Source organism: Netta rufina (genome assembly GCF_964035555.1).
Source record: "Netta rufina genome assembly, chromosome: Z".
Taxonomy (NCBI): domain Eukaryota; kingdom Metazoa; phylum Chordata; class Aves; order Anseriformes; family Anatidae; genus Netta; species Netta rufina.
In genome coordinates, this window is record NC_140126.1 from 44692174 (window position 1) to 44713074 (window position 20901).

At 36.4% G+C, this 20901-nt stretch overlaps 1 protein-coding gene across 5 annotated transcripts in view; it reads left to right on the forward strand.

Annotated features, from left to right (window-relative positions):
- AUH (AU RNA binding methylglutaconyl-CoA hydratase) overlaps positions 1 to 20901 on the forward strand; it is a 113379-nt gene that overhangs the window by 86694 nt on the left and 5784 nt on the right. For all 5 annotated transcript variants that reach the window (XM_084305095.1, XM_084305096.1, XM_084305097.1 and 2 more), the window contains one exon: positions 20684 to 20871. In XM_084305095.1, coding sequence (XP_084161221.1) covers positions 20684 to 20871 — 188 coding nt within the window. The remainder of the gene's footprint in view (positions 1 to 20683; positions 20872 to 20901) is intronic.

Sequence of the window (20901 nt, forward strand, 5' to 3'; positions counted from 1 at the left end):
AGTAAATATGGAATAATCTATCATAAATCTGTGATCAATACAAATAAAACTCAGCAGTTTAATTAAAAGGTCCCAGAACAAAGAAGCCATCTGATAGAGAAAGTGTTTTAAGAATTTGGGCAGCAAACCTGAAAGAAGTCTTCAGGCAACAGATGTTCAAAATGATATCTTGCCACATCACAACATGCAGCAAATAAGAAGCTAAAAAAAAAAAAAAAAAACAAAAAACAAAAAACACACACAACGCAAACCCACAGAATACAAATTTAAAAAAAAAAAAAAGGAAACCCAAATGTAACACTGATGAGAATTGCTAAGTTTCAGTGGAGCACTCTGCGTTAGTAAGCTCTCAGTTTGTTTCATCTAGATTTCATTGTTGTGGTTACATTGAAATAAGGTCTGTTTTATGCTGTCTGCCTTGAGATGCAGAGTACAAGAGATGAGCATATTGTTTTACTGGTTATTGTTTAAAAAAGTAACCTATTTACTACCTAATTAGGAATAAAAACATTTGAGACCTGTTCTGAAGTAAGGGGGAAAACTGTATGATCATTTCCTACATTGTATTTAATATAAACATTTTGTTTCTTTTGTGCATTTTTGGTTTTAATTTAAAACATTTCAAATAGACTTTAGTTAAGCAAAAAAAATCTCCAGCAGAACCTGTAGTTTTTAGGGTAAACTTGCACTGCAGTTCATACAATGCAGTAATCAAGTGATGTAAGTGTAAAGAGCTTCTATTATAAATGTCGTCGTTTGACATTGTTAACATCAGATTAGTGCTTTGTTTTGTGTCTCTGTGGCCTTGCAAACTAGCATGTATAAATTGATTTCAGAAACAAAATAGAGTCCAGGCAAGAGAATGGGCTGTTCAAAGTACCTCTGACAAACAGGTGTAGTGAAATTCAGCTGGAACAAGCCTCCCCTTAGTGCAAATCACAGAGTCATAGAATGGGTTGGATTGGATGGGAGCTTAAATATCATCCAGTTCCAACCCGAGTGATGTGTTTTACCACAGTGTAAGTTTTCTAGCATTGCTTTAAGCTCTGGAATGGCTTTCATTCTAGTACAGATAAGGTTAACAATTACATTGTGTGGATAATGTTATATATTACAGGATGTAATATTACAGGATCTGACCTTATGCAAAAGCGTATGGAACATGTTTTTTCCTGTGTTTTTGTGGCATCTGCATAATTTTTCAGAGATTTGATAACCCAGGTTGCTCAACTTCTAAAAAAGTGACTATTGACTACACGGGGCTAAACTGTGCATCAATAGTTTTATCTCCCACCAGCTCTGCTGGATTCTTTGGACATGACCAGACTAACTCCACTGTGCAAGTACACTGATTCTGGTGTGCTAACTTTGCTGCACCTGTGCACACATAAATGTATGATAAATCTCATCAGCATTGCCCTAGGTTTCATCATTCAAAATCTCCCGGTACTATAAGTATCCTGGACTTCATTTAATATGCTTAAAAGTAGCTTAAGGGCTTCAGTGTGGTTTAATAGGAAAAGAATTCCTGCAGCAGGTCTTCTACAGTGAAGATATTTCATACCAGCTACAGAATTGCTTGGTAACTGCTTTTTATTCTTAATCAAAGATGTGTGCTTAGACTTTTGTCCGTTTCTACTCCTCCAGTTCATCTGAAGGTTATAACTGTATGGCATGTTTGTAACATCTATTAAATAATATTAAAGGAAAAAAACACAAAACAACAACAACAACAATAACAAAACTTTACTGAATTAGTCATCCGTTCTTCAACACTGATCTGAACACTTTTAAATACATGAAGTGGTATTACTAAGTAGTGTTTATTATTCAGGCTGTTTTATATTTAGGCCTGGAAAGATGAAAATAACATTAGAAAACTTGTGGTGCTAAGTATTTGTATTAAGTAAACACTGGGGTTGAGTGCTGTGTGTATATATATACTTAAACGTCTCTGTATGTACATACATACGTTTATATATATGATTATCTCTATTCAGTGCACAATGCTAGTGCATAGTGCTTGTGCAAGCTCTTGCTTTGCTGGGCTTCCTAACAAGGTGCACATTTTATAAGCATTCCTTAGGCAGGAATCTCTAGATAGATTTATGCAACTGACCAATTCCAGCCATTTGGGCTGAAAATTCCAATGCTGAGTAACCATCTCAAGAACTTTTTTAGTGAGAATTTAAATATGGGCTAGTTAAAACAAACTGTTTTTGTCTGGGGAGGTTGGAGGGCATTACGGGAGGACCCTGTGTTTAAGGAGGTATCTTTTGGCACACGAAGTTTGACTAAGTGTTATCTGTGGGGAAATGACTCCTTTCACATGCTGTTAATAGTTTTGTTGTTTGTTTGTTTGTTTGTTGTTTTTTTTGTTTTTCTTTTTTCTGGAACTCCCTAACTATAATCTAGCTATATATTTTTATTTTTTTTTCTAGTAAGACATGAACAGCATTTTCCTTGTATTCAGAGGTTGAAGTTGGGCACTGGGGCAGAAATCTAAGGCCTGTTCTTGCTGCAGGGCCCACCACAGCACAGCGTATGGGTGGCTGCAGAGCACCCCAGCACCTTGCCGAGATTCAGGGTTGATTCAGAGCATGAGGAAGGACGACACAGCTCAGGATCTGTTTAGTGGGACAATGGGGAATTCACTTCATGAGGAAGCGGAACTGGAGAAGGAATGGGGATTTGGGAGAAGTTGCATTAGCTTTTCGAGTTGAAAATGTTGATTGGTGATCCTGGAACTGAAAGGACAACATGTTAAGGGACCTACTGCTAATGGAAAGAAACACAACAACAATAACAACAACAAAACATAACACGTTGAGGAGCCATAACACTGGGGAAAGGAATGGGGCTGACCCCACAAGAGCAAGTGGGAAAAAGGACAGGGCACAGGTTGACTGTGAAAATGGGCAGATGGTATATAAAGACTGATGTTTGGATGGTGACATATCAGAAGTGGCAGCACCCACTGAAACACAGCCCCTTCCAGAGCTGGGAACAGACCTAGTGTTTTTTAAAGGTTTATCTATTTTGGAAGAGGGATGCAAATTTAAAATTTACTTATTTGTAGTATTACTTAAGCTAGGTTAATTCCTATGTGGACGTACATAGTTCTAAGTTAAAATGAACTTAACTTGATTTGATTTAATTAATTTTGAAATTGAACTTTCTTACCTTAATATAAATTAGTCTAACATTTGAGTGCTCCCATACAAATATCCTCCAAGTTGCATTACTCTTGTGTCATGAGAATACCCAACTACGCATGTGCTGTGTGCTCTTCATGGTATTCAGTGCTGCTGTAGGAATATGTTACGGTTACCTTGTAGCAGCTGAGACAGTGCAGACCAGTACTTTGCAGAACACTGTATTATTACACAGGCATACATAATATGTATTTTAAAAATTGAAGCACTCAAAAATTGCTAGTGTTATATGCAGCCTTGCACAAAACTGCTTGATACAGCTTGCATAGTTCTAAGCCTGCTGCTTGTCTCCATGCATTATTCTGTAAATTCTTTCATTTCATGGTTGTGTTTGCCGGTGCTGTTCACACTTAGGTTTTTTAAAAGACTGAAGATTGCCCAAATACATGTTGTGGATTGCAAATGACACGTTCCTCAGACATTACTGACAATGTCAAGCTAAATTTAACTCTTTATGCCAATGCTGAGGTGTTAGAGGGACTCAAAGCCTTTTATTTTTTATTTTTTTTAATTATTATTATGAGCAAAACATGTTTTTCCACTAGTTACATTATTACATACAGCTGAACTGTTTTGGCTGAATTAAAAATATAAAAATAAAATCAACAGCCTAGTGAAAAGAACTGTGTGCTGGGCACTACTTGCAAAGGAAGATCAATAATAACATTTGAGAAATTACAGTCAATTAAAAATAACACTTTATATTGGGAAATTTTATGTGATACTAAAAAAGATGCTACCAGCATTGACTATAAATAGAAATATAAATGGATCGTATTGCCAAGAGGCTATAAAGATTAATATTAGACAGTTTTGAACTTTTTTAGCATTTAAGAAAAGATAGACCTATGTTAAACTGTTTACCCTACTGTATCTACAAAGGCAACTAAGTGGATGTGAAATGATAACTCACTGCATAGGAAAGGAAAAGATTGTTAGAAGATGCACTAAAAAAAAAGGAAAAAAATATAACAGCGTAATGCAGGGAATGCACAATATTCCCTATTTGTTTTGGAATCCTGATCAACATAAAAAGATTACTTTGTACTTGAGGCATCTAAATTTGATGAGCAGTCTGTTTTATCTGTTTGAACAGAGTGGTGTGAGTGGTCAGGATAACCTAATCTGGATGTCAGGAAGCATGAAAACAAGGAAGACTGTTAAAATGTAATCCCAACAATAACAGTAGGTACTATGGTAATGTGAATAAGATACTATCATTTCCTGAAATTAAGAGATGGGTGAAATACAGTCAGAACTCCCCTTGGTATTCTCTTCACACAGAAGCTTAGAAATATTTTATTAAATATTAATAACAACATGAAAGACCTTTGGTCTTATTTTCATTTTAATTAGCCAGGATGTATATGCCATTCACTTTGAAGCCAAATGCTACTCCTTTGTATTAACCTGCAGGGGGTACTAGAAAATTGAACCAAGTAGCATTTAGATATTTCTCCTCCTCCAATGAGATAATTAACATGTACTCCTTTACAAACTCTCTTAGTCTTACCTGATCCCCGTATAAAGGTTTCATATTGACTTCTAGAATTTGAGTGGTATGGTGTAAAATTGCTGCCTCAGCCCATTTCTTATAAACTGTCAGAACTCAGGAAAATTATTAACCTTCAACTTAAAACTGCTGAACCTACAATGGAAGCTTAATCTCATAATGAAATCAGATTGGAGGAGACAAAATGGACAATAATTTCAGGAGGGAAACAGAGTTATATACAGTATACTGAGCCTATTTTGTTTTGGGGTGAAAGGTAAAGGCAAATGAAAAGCCTAATAACTTAATGATAGCTGGTATGGCTAAAAAGAATGGGAAGTTTTCTGACTAATAAATCTGAGTCTGGAATTAGAAAGAAATGAAAAATTAAAGAAATCAATTATATAAAGTCTGTGGGTTTCCAGATGCTTGGCTGACTGCTTCCCCAACCTGCCTGCCTTTTGCGTAGGTTACCCACTCCCTATGAAAAACCTAAGAATCACCTCAAATGGGACCTTGGAGCTTCTGACCTAGTGGCCAGAGATACAGGGGCCTCTGCTAGGAGAACTTGATAAACTCCCAAGCTCCTAGGCCACCGTTTTCCCTCTGCTGCTGGTCTTGGACTTCCTCTTTGGCTGGAGCTTGGTGTACAGTGGCCAACTGGGCAGCCTAGTGCTTCTCAAGTCTTAGCCCTAGCATATTTTGCTTGGTGAATCTACCACAAAGCTATAAGCTTTTGAGTCCTGCAGTGTATGGGGTTGGACATTCATCATGGCTAAGCTTCTGAGGCTGAAAAGTCTAGTGGACGTAATCGAGCTATGCATGTTAAATGACAGGAAACAGAGCTGCTTTCAGAGGAAACCCACCTATGTTCCACTGAATGAAAACAAGGGTGTTTATACCAAACACTTCACTTACTGATGAATTCACATTTTCCAATGATTATAAGAAAAACTGTAACCAGTTTGACTGTCGCTATAATGTCCCATGACTGAAATTGTCTGCTCTGTATGTAAGCGTTATGAAACATGATAAATTACATCACCACTTTTTTTTTTCTTTTATGGATATCCTCCTCCATATGATAGATGGTTCTTTAATAAGCTGCTATTTAATATTTTGTATATTTTGTTTCCCATTGTGTAGAATAAACACAATTCCCCATTTACTGTACATCCTTCAAGCTTATTTTGGGAACATGACTGTTCATTTTACCTTTTTGTGTGCAGGTAAGTTAAGATGATAATGCTTAATCTTGCAGGAATGTTACAAAACAAAACAAAGCATCACTAGTAACTATGAAAGGACACCCATGTTGTGGAGATGTTAAGTTTATTTGTCCAAAACTCCTGTGAAGTGAAAGACTAAATAGTCGTGTTCCATCAACAAGGTAAAAATCCAACTAACAACAGCTTCCTTCACCTCCTGATCATGGTTTATCTTTAGATAAAATGTTAAATAGTTAACAAAAATGTTATTCTCTATATTTTGATAAATAATATTTTTAAGTTTATAAACAAAATCTGATTGTTGGATGAAACAAGACACTGAGATATTTTTCCTGTGTAGTTTGTAAATCATAACGTGAAATTAGGTTTGTAAATACTGGGAACTTTGTATCTGCTGTAACACAACGTGCTAGGTTCCATCCTTCTGCTGTTAGAAGAGCCAATTTAGCCTGTTACATTGTGATTGCCAGACTTAGACTAGTAATGACTACAGAAGTTACAAAACACTTTCTGATATATCTCAGTTTCCTTGTTCTCAGGTATTCGTGTAATGTGTTAGAGCTAAATGAAAATTTAAAACCTATTTCTTTTTGCTAGAACAGTTGGTTTGAATTTGAAAATGTTACTCTTTGATCAAAAGAAATATTGGTCTTTGTGCATGGGGAGCTCTGAGTAAAATAATTAGCTATTACTAAGGGAGAGGAAACAAGTAGAAGGAATGCTTTTGTTAGCATATTCAATCTTTTACTTTCTTGGATGTCAATAAATAAATAAAAACAGCAAAAAAACACATTCTGTTATTTTAATATCACAAGTGGACACTTTCTGTGTTTAGCAGCATTATTATTCAAGAGTTTTGCGGCAGAGAAGATGAAAAATACTAGATTTATGTTTTGTTTCTACTAAATAATTTACTTCAGTGTACTTTTATCCATCACATTATTTAAGTCAAATGTATTAAAATCATTTTTTTTCCTATTCTTAGATAGATCTTTTTTGTACAGAGGAAGGGTTAAGAGGAAGAGCAAAGCATGTGTTGTATTGCAAATGGGTTGAGCACTTCCAGAGAGCAAATTTTCTTCATCTTGAACCTAATGAAATATTTAAAGTTGTATTCTTAAGTGTCTAGAGTAGCTGAGTGGGAGTTGGGCGTTGAAGTTGAAAAGAGAAAGACCACTGTTCATAACGATCAAATCTCCGGTGCAAAGCTAGCATCAGCACTAGGCGTCATTAAATCAAATGGTTAGCCATCAAGCAGTATGGAAATCAAAAGGGACATAAGCCTTGAGCTAAATCCATTAGTTCTGCAGACCTTTGGTGATTTTGATAAGAGGGAGGACTGATTACCATTGAAGTAAGCTTGGTCCAGACATGAGTTATAAAAAACAAGTTATGAAATAGAGTTTTATGGGTGTCATTCTTTAAATAGATTGGTAATATCCACAATTACAAAGCATTAAACTAAATGTCTTGTGGAGGGGGGAATCACTCCTCAGTAAATTGCAATTTAAGTAACAAGTTGAAATACACTTCAATAGTAATCGAGGAGGAAACAACGCAACTGCTCACACAGTTCTATGTAATGAAAATTCATGCACCTATGGGTGCCATTATAAAGGGTGGGGTGAAAAAAATAATAAGTGAACATTTTAAAAAGATATAAAAGTATAAATAAAACAATTGATTATGCTATAAAATGATCTCTTCTAGAGGTTTAGTAACTGAATTTAGAATACTCATAAAAAACAGTCATGCATCATTTACACTGTAATATATGAAAGACAATCTTCAGTATTTAAGTATATTGTGTGGTTCTCATCATTAAACTTTAGTGATGGTTTTCTCAGCAAACACTACTAATCCAACTGCTGAACCCTCACAAAGTATGGGGTAAAGGATGAATGAAATATAACTACAGTTCTCTGAAATTAAAACACAGCTTACTAATTGACTCTGAAAATATGGCCCCATTTTCAGGTGTCACGTGGTTGAAAACCTTCAAGTGAGTAGAGGCCCTATATCATGCCAAGATAATAATACAAAATAAAGACAAAATCAATTCTATTTATGATCAACATTACATTTGAAGCAAAGGAAAAATGTATCACTCATATAGATATGAATAGTGCAAGTCAGTTTTTAGTTGAATAGTTTACTTATTTTGAGATCCATCATCAGTGAGTAATAATACAGAGTTCAATTATTTTCATTTCATATTCAGTTATGACTATATTATGTTAGAAGGCAAAATAGCTTCCAAATTAATAGTTAATTCACTGTATGTCTGGTGTTTTTCAGCAATTTTCAGAAGATTCAATGAATGAAATGGTAATTGTGTAGTCTGCCTTAAAAGAACAGCTGCACAAGTTAGTTCACCACAAAGAAAGTTGGATAAAATGATTTATGAAGTGCTGTTTCCTTAATTATTTCACAGCCTCTCTGGCACTGGAGACTTATCTAAGCCAACTATTACAAATCTCTGAATTTCAGAAATACTAGATTCCTGTCCCTCCTTCTCTACCTCTGTTCTTCATCAGGTATGTTCAGGTTATGACCAAGAGGAGCAAGAGTGACTTTTTCTCCCTCGATTCTCAGACACAGAGGAAAAAAAGAAGTTGTAGGAAAAAAATGTCTCAAAGATACTAATCCTTTGCAGCTTTATATTAATGTTTTTTATAGTTTAATGTAATTTGAGATCTAAGGAACCAGTGTTAATTGGTGACTGAGTTAATCTAAGTTTTCTCATGACTTACGCTGTGGAAGTTTTTTGAAAATAGGAACAGAGGATGCGATGTATTTGGCATAGATATGAATGTTTTTTAGCAAAAAAACACCCCATAGAATTCAGTCTTTCAAAGGCTTAGTTTGATGTCATTTTTTAACATTTTGCATCTGAGTGTCAAGAAATGGGAATGACTATACTGAAATTTAAATTATCCGAACTAAAAGAGGATCAAAGAAGATAGTTTAATTTTGACCTTTTAGCTTAATATACTAATACAATTAATACCTGCCAGAAGGATAGCCAATAGTTAGCTCTTCATATATGGAGTGTAATTCTCCTTTTAGCTTTGGACTATGCAATCCTCATAATAAACTTCTGGGGGTTGTTTTTTTTTCCAGGTGTTTCTAGAAAAGAGCCAAGCTAGGGAAACAAGCTAGGGGAAGCCCTCATTTGCCTCTTGTCTCAGAAATGTAGTGATGATCTTTCCACAAAAAGAAGAAATTCAGGAGCTTTGCAAAGGGTCACTGCAAACTCCACTTCCAATTATAATCCTATGTTCCAGCTCCTTGCAACTTAGTTGCAATATACTCAGTTGCTCAGGGTTTTTACCCTAAAAGAGTTCTTTCCCCCCATACCGTCTTCCATTACGTGTGCCTTGAGCATCAGCCTCTCTGTATTTTAGACTAGCAAAATGTTTATTAAAAATTTTAGACTAGCAAAATGTTTATTCTCTGGGGAGAAAGTGGTTGTTTCTTTTCCCATCCAGCATACCTGCGTGAAAACACCATTGCTTTCATAATGAGGAGGAAGAGGAGGAAATGATAAAAAACAATACTGTGAGGAATAATGGCAGTGTTTAGTCTAATACGCAGGGTGAGGTTGTCTGTGGGATTTGAACCTACCAGCTTGAGATCACAGGTGAGCACCTAGACCTCTGTCGTGTTTGAACCAGTAAGGAGTTGATCTGTATACCAAAGGGGCTATAAATTACTGGCACAAAACGATTAAAAATGCTGCTGCTCAAGGATATTCCAAAGGTACAGCGAAAGTAGCATATAAGATTGGCATCAAAGTCATGCGTTTGTTTTCATTGATTTCCTTTATTTTTTGTCAGTGCAAACAACAGGGAATTTTGTTTTCCATGAAGTCTCGCTGTTATGAAATAGTATGTAGCTTGAGTACAAGCAGCAGACTAGTGAAGAAAGGTAAATTTTTTCTTAGTAAGACATTTTTAGGTGTAGGCAGGGCTATTAAAATAATTGAAGGTTCAGCTGAGTGGCTGAACTAAATTATCAATCAAAAATCAAGTCATATAAGCAAAGTGTTTTGTTTCAGGTTAAATGCAATATTTTGTTTCACCAGAAATGATATTTTAGGCTCTTAAAAAAAGCAAACAAACAAAGTGAACAAGGAGACAGATGCATGAACAAGAAACTCAGACAAGAGAGACTGAGAGAACAATACAGATTTGTCTCAAATCATATTTAGGTTTTATAAGATCAAGAGTGTAAGGGCCATGCTAACAAGTAGCAAGCTTATCCAGCTTTTGGTATTTGATCAGATGTCTCTGCAGAACACTTACTTTGCTGTGTGGCCTTAAGTTACATGGGAAGATGTAGCCCTGCTTGGTTAGAGTTAACAATGGAGATCTGAAAAAGGCTTTCAATTTCTGAGCTCCATTTCAGTGGTCCACTTAAAAGAATAAATGCTTCAGTGAAGGCTGGCTGGGAAAGAAGGCTCTCAGGGTTTCACCAGTTCTAAGGGTGAAATACATCTCAGGATTAGAAAGAAAGCGCAGATAGAGATGATTTTTAAAAATACTGCTTTTTCTGAGCAAGAAAGAGACTGAGCAAATAAGATGATGTGGATTTATGCTTGTTCATCAAATTCTAAACCTTGCAGGCAAATTGAATCTACAAGGGCTTTCATTCAGCATATTCTCTTTTTCAAAGAATCCATGATTCTCTCTGGATTTCAAGGGCAAATTGTCCATTATTAAAGGAATTCTATTTTTGAGTTAGTTCCTTGTTGTTGTGCCTTGTTTTCTCTAAAGGGCTTACACAGAAAGAGAACTTCTGAAATCTCTTTTTAAGTGTCCAGGCTCCAATAAAAAGTTACAAAATTGCTAGGGATTTGGGAGAGCTCTATCATCGAGGGTGGATTGTTGCTAAAGAAGGGTCAAAGGATCTCCATGTAAAAGTGCCTTTGAGATATCCATAACTAGGAGCAGCAACCAGGCTGCAGCTGCACCTAGAAGCAGAAAGCATTCAGCACCAAGGTCTGCTCGCAGTAGAAAGATCCCACCTGATGTAAACAGCTAGTGAGATGTAGGCGAGTGGTATTACCCACCTTGTTTATCTTCAGTGTTTGAAGTAAACTATTCTTAATGACTTACGCTAATTAAAGATACATTTTTTTAACAAGTGGAGTGTTCTCAGCTGCTGTCCTAGGTCACTGTGCCGATACAAATTTATTTCTTCATTACATCCTGCATATGTAGCCCCAAATGTCTCTTTTCCTGTAATTTGCAAGTGGGATGTAAGGAAAGTAAAACTCATATCTAATTTCTTTGATCCTCAAAACTGTAAAGGTCCATGAATTCCATCTCATCTGTGTGTGATTAGGTGGCAGAAAAATCTAATTAGCACTAGCTTCTCCATATATAGGGGAAGAATTACTGTTGCATACAGCCCTCTTGCATTGCATCCTGTGTGCGGTGAATTCTTTTCTGTATTACTTGTGTCACAGCAGCAGGTGAGAAGAATATGAAAGAGCCTTTCTTAATGTAATCCTTCTCATTAGTGTTTTAACAGTCAGATGGCTACAGTCTGGGAATAATCACTTATTTCAGCTCGCTCTTTGTTAAATTCCTGTCAGTTATTGGCTTTTTTTTCCTTTTTTTTTTTTTAATTACAACTTGACTAGAAGGTGTTCGAAGAGTTACATATATCTATTGAGGAAAAACATCAGAATAATCCCAAACAATGAAATGTTAAAATATCCAGTTTACAGTGTTTACACTTACTGGGGTGGATCCACTGGTTGCATGGTAACTGTCATTTAATGTTATTGTATATCTTTACAGAAAATTATTTCCAAATTAAAGTGAAATTTTTTCATGAATTTGAATTGCAAGATTTTTAAAAACTCATTCATAAAATGTTAACAATGTGAATTAAACAAAATAGTATTTATGAGTAAGAAGAAGGACTTTTAAATGTAATACCAGTTGTCTATCCTTTTAATGTATTGTTCCTCAAAACAGTATGCTAATCCTGTCTACACTCTCTCAGTTCATCCTGAACAGCAACAGATGGGGCCAAATGTCAGTCAAAAATAGTAAGGAGATGTGATTTCCTGATAGAGACATGAACAAACAAGCAATTTGAATTTTCTCCCTGTTGATTTCATTTATGTTGCATTTTTAACCTTCAGCCTTTGAAAACCTGGTCTTCTATATCGTCTTGAGGATATCTGCTGTTCTCAGTATATAAGTAGAGGCTGAATTGTATTTGTATAGGTAATAACTCATTTCTCTGAAGAGCCAGTAAAGGGTGTTCTTGGCTTCGGAAAAGCATCATCTATCCCAGCCTGTGTCAGAGGATTCTAACCTCATATGTTCAGATCTCTCAAATGGCATTTTTTTCAGGTGTCAGCTCACTGACTAGTGTTTTTCGTGTTTTGATGGCCAGTTTGACACAAGTTACAGTATTTTGGAGACACTGAGCATGAAAACATGAAGCTGAAATCTGAAATCACTAAGAATGTTTAGTGAAAAAAAAATATCTTTTATTGTCTCAAGCTAGGCACATAAATATCCAAGTGCTCAGAAGTAGCAAAGGGAGAATATCCTATAGCATATTCTGAATGCATTCTTATATTTTATGATGGATTTATTTTAATTTTTAATTCCTAATGGAAGTTGTAATTATTCTTAGAGATAGAATCATAGAATGGTTTGAATTGGAAGGGACCTTACAGATCATCTAGTTTAAACCCCAGCGGACACCTCCCACTAGACCACGTTCCACAAACCCCCACTCAACCTGGCCTTGAACACTTCATGAGTTTTACATGGTTCTCCTCTCTTAAGCTTGCCAACATCCCTCTGGATGGACAAGAGTATAGAGTGTATCAGCTGCACTGTTCATCTTGGTGTCCTCTGCAAACTTGCTGAGAGTGTGCTCAATCCCACTGTCTCTGTCACCAACAAAGATATCGAACAGTTCTGATCCCAGTACAGACCCCTGATAGACATCACTGGTCTCTACCTGGACCCTGAGCCATTGAAACCAACTCTCTGGATGCAACCATCCAGACAATTCCATATCTGCCGAGTAGTCTATCCATCAAATTCATGCCTCACCAGTTTAGAGATAAGGATGTTGTACGGGACTGTATCAGGGACTGTGTATAAATCTGAGTAGATGACATCAGTTTCTCTTCCCTTGTTCACCACTGCTGTCAGTCTGTCACTTGGGATTAGACAGCTGAACTAGGAGTTGCTGTGTCTTGGCTTTGGAGTTTTCCCTGGACTCCCGTTCTAAGTTGGCACTGATTATTTTTTCCTTAGGACTGCTCAAGCCAGCAATTTTGAGAGATGAATAATAATTTCAGAGATAAATTGTGAATAAAATAAGAATTAGGAATAAATAAGCCGTTATTTCGGAATTGTTGAAAGCAGATATAATATTAGTCAGGATGGGAGAAGATGTAGGGTTAGGAATAGGAGTTGGGTGTAGGGAGTTAGTAGTGCAGTGTATTACTTTGCTATGTGGAAGGATAAGATGGTAGATTTCTATGTGGAGAGCACTGAAGTAAGGAAAACATTCAAGTAACTCACCCGTAAGCAGTGGAGATTTCAGTTGTAATAGTCTGGTTTTGCTTTACTTACTGTTTTTTTTTTTTTTTTTTTTTTTTTTTTGTGGCTACTAAATGCTAAAGCAAGAAAGTGTCCTAAATTGGGACTGTGATCTCATTCTAAGTGCAAATAAGAATAGAATACCACTGTGGTAACCCATTTTTCTGTAATTTGCTTGTCTTAAGTACTTACGATAGATTTTCTTATGTAATTTTTTTTTATGTCATGGTTTTTATGAGTCAAATTTTAGCTGCTACAATCAATCCAAAACCGTAAGAGCATGGACTACAAAATTATTTATTTCAAATGCAACTTTAAAAAAAGTTTTTGCCTAATATTACTCATAAAGTCCACATGATTTGTTAAGTATGATCCTATGGAACAGCACTGCTCTAAACCTCCTACCTGTTGTTACAGCTGAGTAATGACTTCATAAACATGTGGGTGTAATTTTGAAACTGGAAAATGCCTTCTCCTGGGCCATTAATTTCTATCTGCAGCAAGATGAGTTATGTTATAATGTGTACATACTTTTTAATTTTGCGTAACTTCACTTTCTGTCATTTTATCCCAAAGGACAGTAAGAACAAGTTTCTATCTGGAGTAAAAGAAGGGTGCGTGGCCTTACTGAATGTGTGCTCATTTCTATTGCATTTGTTTACGTTAAAGTAATATTTAATAACTAGACTAATGGCCTTATGCACTTCTCTTTTCTTCCTTAAATAATTCATGTGAAAGCGATAAAGTGGATTGTCAATGTGTGCATTGCTAGAGCCATGAGTCCAGGGAGTCTGTGTGGAATAATACAGACCTGTGCTTGCCAAGCAGTGTTTGGTCTGACAGTGGAGTGCTAAAGGTCTGGATGCGTAGCAGAATGTCCAACAGTTGTGAGGGAAGTGTGCAGTAAATAACTAGATACAGAATCTCTTCTGAAGTGGAGTTCATTTTATAAAAATAACTTTCGAGACTCATTCTTTGATCCATTCATTTCACATATGCAACTGTCTGCTGGGATACCAATTTTTAATCTTTCTCCATCTACAAGAGGATTACTTACTTTGAAAATAAATCATGTTTTCTAAATTACCCAACGATTTCATCTTACCATACAAAAGCTGTGATCATTAAACTGCTAGTGAATTCTGAGAGTATATTTATACTTTCTCTCATGAATTGTAAGTGTTACATCTTCAAGCCAAGTACTATGTTCTACTGACTCAAGCTGCCACCTTCAAGTCACCCACGCATGCAGTTTTGATGTATTCTAGGCATTTTTCAGATAGGTTTTTAAATAAACCAAACTACAGATGTAAATGAATAAAATAGACTGTGAAAATTAAGAACTGATTTGCAAGTTTGGTTGGCAGCTTTGGAGCTGATGTTTGCAGCTGCCATGCTGCTGTAGGTAGCGGGTCATCGTTCACCTCCAGTCTCATGTGCAGTTGTGACTTAGATCACTGCTGAGCTTTCTTTGGCTTGACTGGCAAAATAAACTCCCACTGGCCCTTGTGGCAGCCTCCTGCTAAATGTGTTCTGGATACAGCTTCTGTCCTCAGGCATCACAGACCCCAACACAACTCCCATGTCAATCTCAGGCAACTGTCTTGGGCACGCTTCATTCAGGTCTCTACTCTTTTTCCAAACAACTACTTACATGGCCAGACAGGAGAGAGGCCTTTTGACTTTTTGTCAATTCGGTGTTTTTTTGTTGTCACAGAGATAACATTTTGTTTCTTTTTATCTCCATGTGGTTTTCACTCTGTCCTACATCTTTGTTCATGTCCTTCCTGGTCTAAGCTGTTTTCAGTTGTTAGTTACTCAGTTTGTGCCAGTTGCAGGCTCTTCATGTTTTCTTTTATGAAAGGATTTGGGATGTCTGATCCCATAAGGATTTATTCCTGGATTTAAGTGAGCTGAAACTCTTGTGTCTTTGCAGGATCAAGGCCTGATCTGGTAAATAATCTGTTGGAAAATTGGTGTTAAAGATTGTTTTGATAGCTTTCAGAATGTTTGTATTTTGAAAGTTTCTTTATTTAGCAAAGGATGTCAGGTACTTTAAGACATTTGTAACACATACTTTTTACATACAAGATACATGACTGAAAAGTATTACATTAAAATAGTCTTTTTAGCCGTGTTTATGAGCTCAATACTTATTGTCAAGGATTGGGTGTTATTAACAGCAGGCTTCTACATTCCCATATTCCATTCTTTCATATCTTTCAATGGAAAGGAAAAAGTCTATTCCTCACAGCTTTCTGTGAAAGAACCACAACAATGCCTACAAGACATTTTTGGCTGAATTGGGTAATTAGAAGTTTTGTGGCTGATGGACTCTGATTTCACCATTTATTGTTAATAAAACACTAGAAATGTACAGTAGTTAAGAAGAGAAAGCTAGATACTGGTCCAGTTAAATCAATCCAATGCAAACCAAATGAAGTTTGTGGTGAAAAGAATAGGATAGAAAGAATCATTTTACTTAACTTAATAAACAAGAATATTACTAAATTAAAGTTTGGATTTTTTTTTTTTTTGTCAGAACAGGATTTTGTCCAATACATTTTGACAGAGCCTTGAGCTATGAGAAACTACTGATTGTAGATCTTCTCTGCCAGAATGATGAATCTATTTCCAGTAAGCTAGTTGCTTCATCTTGTTGGATATACGCTTGGGAATTTATCACGTAATTCCCTTAATCCAAACCAGTTGTGTACATATTTTGTAATTGATGAATTACTGTCAGTAAATAAATAGTCATACGAAATCAACTGGTTGTTAAGAAAAAATAAAGCATGCAAAAAATACATTTAACAATATTCATACCTTGTAGTCTTGTAGTCTTGTACTCAATGTGTCTTTTCACACAGACTGGAGTGTCATCTAAAACTGGTGTTTACAGTTATTACAACATTGAATATATACTACCTTAGATAAGAATGCATTTACACTGCAACTGTATGTCAAGTAAGTTTTTTTAACACACTGTGTAATGCCAGATCACTGGTCCTTGAAATAAGATGTTCTTAAGTTTGTGAAAAAGAAACAACTATTCTTCCATCAAATATTGCTCTACATTTAGATGAAATGCCCTGGTTAAGTAATGTCTTTGAAGACTGGGTGTTACTTCCTTTAGCTATGATTGTAGTTGGCAGGCATTATATGTTCTTTGTGTGTTACCAAAACACAACATTCATCTGCAGTATACTCTGTATTTTCTTCATAAATGAATGTAACTTATGTGTATTTTGGTGTGTTGTTTGTAATTGATTAATTGTCTTACTGCTTTTGTGTATGCATATATCTTATTGCTACTACTGAATATATATGATTGATGCATTGAACTGTTGGCTTGTATTCTGTGAATATTAATCAAAGTACGTGCTCCTCTGCTTAATGTCTTTGCTGTGTGGGAAGCAGCCAAACAACATAGACTATAGTCTGTTGTTCTTTTTTTTTTTTTTTTCTTTTTTCTTTTTGCTCTTTAATCATTATTGTGTAAGACACTGAAGACACTGGCAAGAACACTTTTTTTTTTTTTTTTTTTTCATCTATAAACAGTGTTTCATGTTTAAACATATCCATTGCTTGGTCAAAGTTATGAAATATTATTGCACAATTAAATTTTGTTTTCAACATTTCCTGGTAGAAGCAGTAATAGAAGAGATGAAGCAGTAAAGAAAGGAGAGATATTTAAGCAGAAAAAAATATGAGGCATAGCGAACAGAAAAGGAACAGAAGATATGGAATAAGTAGATTCAGTTTCTTATGGTTTCAAGTCTTATGATTTGGACACATAGTTTTCTTTAATCAAAAGCCAAACTTGATACATTTCTGGATTTTATTACTATGGTGCAAGGGATAATTTATGAAAAAACTGTTCTTAAAGAGTCAGAGTAGACATCTGCAGTGTTCTGATGTACACGTAAATGTGTATGAGGATAGACATTGATTAGGGTATGACAGCTTCGTTGGGTGAGAAATGAAAAGACATGTTCAGTATGAAAAAAATGCCAGTAAATGTTTCTGTGTGGAAGCGGTGGTACAGCTTGGTATCATAAGCAGCAAGTTTCTTGAAAATACATCTCATGTTTTTATGGCATGTAGATGGGATTTAAATGTTTATAGCTAGAGTTTAAGTCATTCTCAGTGAATCTCACCAGTTAGGCAGCCAAGACTAATAGGGTTTGTAGTATTTTAAAAAGGGGGTTGTTTGGGTGTTTTTTCTTTTCTTTTCCTTGTTCTTTTCCCTTTCCCTTTTCTTTTTCCCTTTTTCCTTTTCCTTTTTCCTTTTCCTTTTTCCTGTCATAAAAATATTCTGTAATGGGAGCTTTCTTTAAATTCTGATTCCTCAGTTCTTCTGGTGGGTGCTGTTTGCAAAATTTTCCTGCTAGCACTATCACCTGCTTAGCTGAACTAACAGAACTTCCAAACATGAGTTTATTTTTCTGTTGCCTGTCCTCCTTGTCCGCGATGATGGTCTTAAGTACAGTCATACCAGAATGGTAGGTCTGTAGAAAGTTCACAGTGTTTGTATTTGCGAATGTTTAAAACTATTTTGAGTGTAAGCATTTTTATTTTTATTCATTCAATTTCAGCCTGGAAAAAGTAGCTCATTTTTTTGTTTTATATCGTGATTTTGTAATATTCTAGAAGACATAAGGCAGAAATCCCCCAAACCTCCTTTATTTTCTTACAATGTGTTCAAAGGGAGGTCTGTTTTTATGGAAAGGAATACAGTAGTATTGAAGTTTGTGATTCATTAAGAAATAATAATATCTGAAAGCTGAATCGTGGAATCACAATAAGGTTTTGTTTATGTCCAGTAAGATCATGGTTCAGAAACATATTTAAAGTATTTTCAGGAAGCATCACTAAGAGAATTGAATGGTTTCAAAACAGTACTGGCTTAGTCTACAATTACCTAGTGGAAATTAATGTTTTATATCAGTTGAACATGCATTTGTCCAGTGTTGTACCAGCTCTTCTTGAACATCTGTAAATATTTCTCTTGCATGTATACATACATTTGTAATTTAATATATTAACATGCTGTTGCAGAAATAGCTCTATTTCAAAAGAAATTTTTACTTTCAGACTGCCTGTCTCAATGGAATATTTGTTTCAGATTCATGTCAAAACAGTACCTTGTATAGTTTCAAAATACCTTTTCCTGGATGAAGGCCATTTCTATTCTTTTTAGTTCATACAAATATCTGCTTCTGTGATTTCAATCTATGTCTTCAGTTTTGATAATGGTTATACTCACGTTATCATTGTTTATCAGTTTTAGAAAGCTAATTCTTCATATAACCAAGTAATCTATCTTCACATGTCTGGTTAATGTAGTAACTACTTTTTGACCTCAAAATCTAACAAAATTTTTTTATCACAGTAAGAGAAGCTAAGTAATGTTAGGTGCCTTTTTCCACTGGCCCGCATCCATCATTGCTCTTTTCTAATTTTTGTGATCAGGCTTTGGATTTCAACAGTAAGACAAAAGTAAGGAGAGACAAGGCCATGATTTCATAGAATCATAGAATCATAGAATATCCTGAGTTGGAAGGGACCCTTAAGGATCATCAAGTCCAACTCTTGACACCGCACAGGTCTACCCAAAAGTTCAGACCATGTGACTAAGTGCACAGTCCAATCTCTTAAATTCAGACAGGCTCGGTGCAGTGACCACTTCCCTGGGGAGCCTGTTCCAGTGTGCAACCACCCTCTCTGTGAAGAACCCCCTCCTGATGTCAAGCCTAAATTTCCCCTGCCTCAGCTTAACCCCGTTCCCGCGGGTCCTGTCACTGGTGTTAATGGAGAAAAGGTCTCCTGCCTCTCGACACCCCCTTACGAGGAAGTTGTAGACTGTGATGAGGTCTCCCCTCAGCCTCCTCTTCTCCAGGCTGAACAGGCCCAGTGACCTCAGCCGTTCTTCATACATCTTCCCCTCCAGGCCTTTCACCATCTTCGTAGCCCTCCTCTGGACACTTTCCAACAGTTTCATGTCCTTTTTATACTGTGGTGCCCAGAACTGCACACAGTACTCGAGGTGAGGCCGCACCAGCGCAGAGTAGAGCGGGACAATCACCTCCCTTGACCTACTAGCGATGCTGTGCTTGATGCACCCCAGGACACGGTTGGCCCTCCTGGCTGCCAGGGCACACTGCTGGCTCATATTCAACTTGCTGTCTACCACGACCCCCAGATCCCTCTCTTCTAGGCTGCTCTCCAGCGTCTCATCGCCCAGTCTGTACGTGCAGCCAGGGTTTCCCCGTCCCAGGTGCAGGACCCGGCACTTGCTCTTATTGAACTTCATGCGGTTGGTGATCGCCCAGCTCTCCAACCTATCCAGATCCTTCTGCAAGGCCTTTCCACCCTCATTCGAGTCCACAACTCCTCCAAGTTTGGTGTCATCAGCAAACTTGCTCAAAATACCTTCTATTCCTACATCCAGATCGTTTATAAAAATATTGAAAAGTACCGGCCCTAAAATGGAGCCTTGAGGGACCCCACTGGTGACCGCCCGCCAGCCTGACGCAGCCCCATTTACCATAACCCTTTGGGCCCTGCCCATTAGCCAATTGCTCACCCATCGTATGATGTTTTTATTTAGCTGTATGGTGGACATTTTGTCCAGTAGGACAAATTTTTTAAAGACCTTGTCTTTAGTTCATGTTAGATAGGAATTTTTACTGTCTCTAATACATGGAAAGTTTAGCATTGGCTACAGCCTTGTTCTGTCTCTTGGAGTATATATTTTTCCTGAGTGTAGTTCTTCAAAAATGTTTTCAAGATGGTAATATAATGTAAATATACAGATTGTTAAAAAGAAGCAAAATGCTTGGGCATGGTCACTTACTGGCTTTTTTCAGTATTTGGCTGCTTTTGAGTAAGGTAACCTGCTTGCAGTCAAACAGAATTTCTATTACTGTTAGCTCTTTTCAGCTATTTTCATGTCTTTTTAAGAAACAGAACAATTGATTTCCTTTTAGATTTAGTTTCAAAACTGAAAAAGGCACTTTGGACTGTCTAATGTAATTTCTATATTTTCATATAAATGTTTATGGAATTGAAAATATTTGAACTGAATAAGGCATCTACACTTGTGGGATAAAGGGATGTGAAACTAATACTTGCATTTTCTCTTTTTCCAAATTTTAGGGGGGACACAGAGATTACCCCGCACTATTGGAGTATCTTTGGCTAAAGAACTAATCTTCTCTGCACGCATTGTAGATGGTGAGGAAGCAAAATCAATAGGATTGATTAGCCATGTGGTAGAACAGAACGAAGCAGGGGATGCTGCATACAGAAGAGCACTAGCTCTGGCAAGAGAATTTTTACCTCAGGTATAACTAATTATTTTGCTATTTAACTTA